The sequence below is a fragment of the Carya illinoinensis genome, chromosome 14 (genome assembly GCF_018687715.1).
Source record: "Carya illinoinensis cultivar Pawnee chromosome 14, C.illinoinensisPawnee_v1, whole genome shotgun sequence".
NCBI classification, from domain to species: Eukaryota; Viridiplantae; Streptophyta; class Magnoliopsida; order Fagales; family Juglandaceae; genus Carya; species Carya illinoinensis.
The window spans coordinates 24,014,257-24,019,502 of NC_056765.1; the positions used below are offsets into that span (position 1 = coordinate 24,014,257).

Below are 5,246 nucleotides of genomic sequence, written 5' to 3' on the forward strand. Positions count from 1 at the left end.
ATTAATTATCTTGATGATCAGAGAGATTGAACAACTGCGGACTGGACGCTTTGTGACATCCCAACAGGATAAAGCATAGGTACACTACAAAAGTACAAGCAAAAAGGTAAAAGATTTACCAGCATAAACCATATATGCGTTCATTTCACATATATATATATATATATATATATCAAGCATTCATCGATTAAGACAAACATCTGTTACCCAAAAGGAAGACCCGAAACAGAAAAGAAAAAGGGAAATCTTAACATTCTTGCATGAAAACTAAACAAGAAAAACCTATTTCCAAGTCAAAAAAGCAAACTAGCTAGCCAAGCAAAAGTTAATCTAGCTCCATTCAAGGCGCGGCTCAGATCATGATCTACCACTTGAAATGAGCTTTCCGTTTCAGTGCTTTAAGGAGTTCTAGGTTTTGTTGGGTTACCCCCGTTATGGTGCAACGGGTCTGGACCAGAGGGAACCCTCCTTAACTCCCAACCCTGAAAGCTACCGCCATTACTACCGGTGGCTGATGCTTGCAGGCCACCCTTCACCTTCACAGTCTCTTTCTTCTGCTTCAAACCAGCAAGCAGCTGCATGTACAAACAGAGTGCAGATCATTTGTACGTTACGTTTGAAAGTTATATGCAAACGAAAATGTAAGAAGATATATACACGTGTTAAAGTGGACCTTTCTGTTCTCTCTCTCCGAGGAAACAACTGCCTTGGCGTAAAAGCACCCATACCTTCCATTACAATCTGCCAAAAAAAGTTCACAAAAATGAAAAACAAAGATCTAATACAATATTTCTTATATTAATACATATATATATATACAGGATGTAAGTATGGGAGAGAAAGAGAGTGTTAGTGATCAGGAGGGAAAGAGATGGACCGAAAGCTTCACCCATGAGCAACACGCTGCCCAAAACGAGAATGAACACCACAAATATAAACATCGATTTTGATGACATCTCAAGCTGGGGAAGTAAAAGTAAGCGTAGCTAGAATGTGCTACAATGTCTTCAAACGCATGCAGTGCAAGTTTGTAAGAACGATATAAGCAAGCAAGGCAGTACAGGGTTAGCGAGGGAGTAACCCAATTTATAGAAGCTGTAAAAGCTCCGCAAATGATTGCTCATGCCGCCATTTCTGGGAGAAATGATCGACTTTTTTGGAGATTGTATGACACAATTAAGCGAATGACCCTCTGCCCGAATCAAATATATACATATAATTTATTAAACCTGAAATATAATGAATGACAGCGCCGTCGTCAGTGACGTCCGAACGTCGACACCCGCCCACCTGGAGCTCGATGGTCGAGAAAGAAACTGACGTCATAGGGTGATATTCCAACTGTACGATCATATGTTTTCCGTTATGCCTTTAGTTGATTCCTACCTCGCTCTCTGCGTCTGCCTATATACAGGATTTTCTCTTCTTTTCGAGCTGTGTCGCTTAATTTGCAGAAATAAGATATATATTCCTTTTTAGAGCTGTACTCTCGTCCAGGGATGGGGTACTGGCCAGAAAGCACAATTCTCAATTATCTATTATCTAAGAAATCATAAATTATTTAAAGAATCGTTTTAAAAAATCGTTTAAAAAAAATCATTCGATTATATAAAAGAAAATTTAAATTGCAATTCATTATAATAATTTATAAATATGATATTTAAATAATAAAAAATAGATAACCTTACTGTGATTATATATATTATAAGATTTAATATATAAAATAAAAAGAAACTAATATTTTAAGAAATAGAATAAAAAAAAATTAAATTGTGAATGATCTGAGGCTTGAGGAGGATTATAGGTGTGTAATCGATCGAGGAGAAGATTTTGTTTGATGGAATAAGAGATTGATTGATGTGGTCTTGATAACGCAGATACAAGATGCCGTTGAAACTTGATAGTTTTTTTTTTCTTTTTTTTGTTGACATCAAAATTATAAGCAAATAAAATACCCCGTAAAAAAACTTTCTGTAATTCTAAAATACATAACCATTTACTTAGATTTTGCTACTCTTCCTTCCGTTTTTTTTTTCCGTTTTATTTTATTTTATTTATTTTATTTATTTTATTTTTTACAAATCAATCTAATAATTATATAATTATTACAAATTTAATAGAAATATTTTTGATAGAAATATTTATTTTATTTATTATATATTGCTCCTTCTAGACATTACTTCTTTTGTCTAGAAGGAATAATAGGTGGAAAGCTAAATATATAAATTTCTTATTTCATATTTGATTTTCTTATTATTCTTCATTTGTTGATAAAAATATTTTGATAAACCTGCTAAAACTTACATCAAGAAAAGTACTTGTGAAGGAGAGAGTGTATTTCTTAATATAAAGCCACTAGCAGAATTACAACTGGCAGATGTGGGACAATCCATTTCCCCCTCAGATCCCTTGCCATGGCCATGTGAATATTATAGTATATATTAAATATTAATACATTATTTAGAAAAAAATAAATAATAAATACAGTCATGAATGTATAATTGTCGTACAATCATTTTAAAAAAATAAATAAATACGAAACTTATATGAAAAAAATTAATTTTTTAATAATAGATTTCATTCTTTTTCAAAACGATTGCACGGTATTTATATATTTCACAACTATATATAACATTACTCTTTAAAAAACCTACACCAACCATGATGATAAATATCATATTTAAAATTCTACATGAATGTATAATCTTTTCCATTCTCTACATTAAAAATAAAAAATAGAAACAAAAGCTGGAAGATGATTAGTATGTATGCAAGGAGTGTAAACCGCAGTTACTATTGGAAGGACGCTACGTCCACATATAAATGGTAGTGACTGAATATAATTTAAAAAAAAAAAAATCATAGATTTTTTTATATTTTTAAACTATTATTTTTAAATTTATAATATTATTTAAAAAATACTTTCTAATTAATTAAAAAGAAAAAATAGATGACAATTGATGGCTGTTATGTGTGGACAAAGCATAATCCCTATTGAAAAGATGTTTACGTTCCTGGAATGATCATTGTAATCTACATACGTACAGCTAGCAAGCATGGAGATGGAGTCATGTCAAGTTCAAAGTCCGACTGCAAATTAACCACAATGATCTTTCTTCAGCGTCAATAAAAACGTTCATTAATTAAAGGATAACGTTAGTCCTACCGACGGAAGCCACACCATCCATTCTTTATTATTAATTTTTTTATTTAATAATTAAAAAATGTTTTTAAATAATATTATAAATTTTTTTAATAAATAATAATTAAATATAAAATAAATGTATGAAAAAACAAAAAAACAAATATAATATAGCCTATTAAGTAGTGATATCTATAATTTTTATATGCGACTATAGTAGGATCCTTAATTAAAAGGTAAAGGATTGGTATTTGGGATATTATTTGGGAAGAGAATTCTAATATTCACTTGATTAATAATTTATTTTTTATAAAAAGAGAGTATTTCATTTATAAACAATCACAATTATATAAAAATTCAGATTAAGTAATCTGTGAAATATATTCTGAAAATGAATTCGACCAAACTACTAAGTAATCTAGATGTAAGAAAAATCTTGTTAACATGTGAGCAATATCAATCAATTACATATTAATAATATGTATTTAAATAGAACAATAAAAATAATAAATTACGTATCAATTATATGAAAATCTGTGGTGTAGGATTTTTTTATTGCATTTCTCTACTATGGAAAGTTGGAAAAGTACTACAATATCAATCACTCGGTCACCAGCTTCTATCATGCAAAATCAACCTTCAAACTACAATTTTGCTAATTGATAAACGGTATTTACAGTCTTACTGTGTAAATTTTGTAAATTACTTTTAAAAAATATGAGTAAATTGGAGACTTACACCAAAAAAAAATATATATATGTGAAACTTACGTTTCCTAAAACTATATTCAGGGATGGCAAATCATGTTTTTGGTATTCATGTCATATTAAATCATGAACATTCGACTATATAGATCAACCCAAACCTAACTCATTAAACTAAACTTATCAAACTTTCAAACTCTAACCCAATAGGTTGTGTCGTGTCATCTATTTTAACTTATTTAATAATTAATTCAAAATATGTTAATACAGCATGACTCATTTACATTTATTTCATACAAATGGATTGAACTAAAGCACATAACTCATTTAACTTGATTAATATAATTTCACATAAAAGTGAAAATCTATATTTATTAATAACCATAATATCTTAAAAAACATATATCAATATTTTTCAAATTTTAAAATATAATAAAACCAATATTACAAATTATACAATAATAAATATGAGCATAGGTCTAAAATTACAATCCCAACAATAAAAATAATAAAAACAAAAGCATACTAAGAAATACCAATATTATAACTTAACAATAATAAAATTTTAATTTTGAAGCAAATTATAAATAGGTTAAAATGTATTGATTTCGTGTCCAACATGTTAACCCATTATTAACCTATTTATAATCGTGTATTAACAGGTCAATAATTTTGAACCGAACTCATTAATATCAAACTCAAATCCCCTAATTTTGTATTGGGTACATGGGTCGTATCACATGTTGTCATTCCTAACTATATTTAGATTATTTTTTAGAAAAATCTAGTTGCAAGCGATTCTGCGCACTAATATGTGCACACATCCAATATGATTGGTCAGAAAGTAGACTTTATTGAAAATAATGCCAATTTAAATTTTGAATATGAAGGCATCAACATTGGTACGCAGATTGGTACACAAATTCGCTTGTATGTATCAAAAATCTTATTTTATTAAGAGAATATTTTAGTCACAAAAATATTATACAAAAATAATCCTACAAACTAACGTAGTTTCATATGGTTCGTCAGATCGTAAAGTTACTTTTATTGAATACTAGATCTAATGGATCGTATAAAATCACGTCAGTTTATAAGATTTTTTTGTGTAATTCCTTTATAGCTATAACAGTTCGCTTTTAATAATTATACCGAGCACCACCTTTTGTTGGCCTTATATCATTGCCACAATGATAACATCCATCTTTCTCTGCGACAATAAAAACATATCTTAATTAAATATTTGGGATATTATTAGTTATTGTTGAGTCCAAGGTTTCAAGATTCATGTAATTATATATCTACACATGAATTTTGATGATAACAAACGAATTCAAAGAATGAATGAGTCTCTCAAGTTCAAGTTGTCTACATAATGGAGTCAAGCACATCAAGGAACC

At 29.1% G+C, this 5,246-nt stretch overlaps 1 protein-coding gene across 2 annotated transcripts; it reads right to left on the reverse strand.

The window, feature by feature from the left end:
• Window positions 1–215: 215 nt before the first annotated feature.
• On the reverse strand, window positions 216–1,356 carry LOC122293956 (protein CLAVATA 3-like). 2 transcript variants are annotated; one of them, XM_043102420.1, is made up of 3 exons: window positions 1,230–1,356; window positions 674–741; window positions 216–575 (listed from the first exon to the last, which is right to left on the reverse strand). In XM_043102420.1, the coding sequence occupies exons 1-3, from the start codon at window positions 1,351–1,353 to the stop codon at window positions 399–401; spliced, it is 369 nt and encodes a 122-aa protein (XP_042958354.1). In that variant the 5' UTR covers window positions 1,354–1,356; the 3' UTR covers window positions 216–398. The 2 variants fall into 2 exon arrangements, with proteins under 2 accessions (XP_042958354.1, XP_042958355.1); XM_043102421.1 differs by lacking the exon at window positions 1,230–1,356 and adding an exon at window positions 878–1,040.
• Window positions 1,357–5,246: the final 3,890 nt, after the last annotated feature.

Bases quoted from the DNA above. Each gene is read 5' to 3' on its own strand.
- LOC122293956 (XM_043102420.1), bottom strand. From the start codon at position 1,353: ATGATCGTACAGTTGGAATATCACCCTATGACGTCAGTTTCTTTCTCG. The intron at 742-1,229 runs GTTTAATAAATT...TTTTTTTGGCAG, and splicing joins TGTCATTCATTATATTTCAG to ATTGTAATGGAAGGTATGGG. The intron at 576-673 runs GTCCACTTTAAC...TTGTACATGCAG, and splicing joins CGGAGAGAGAGAACAGAAAG to CTGCTTGCTGGTTTGAAGCA.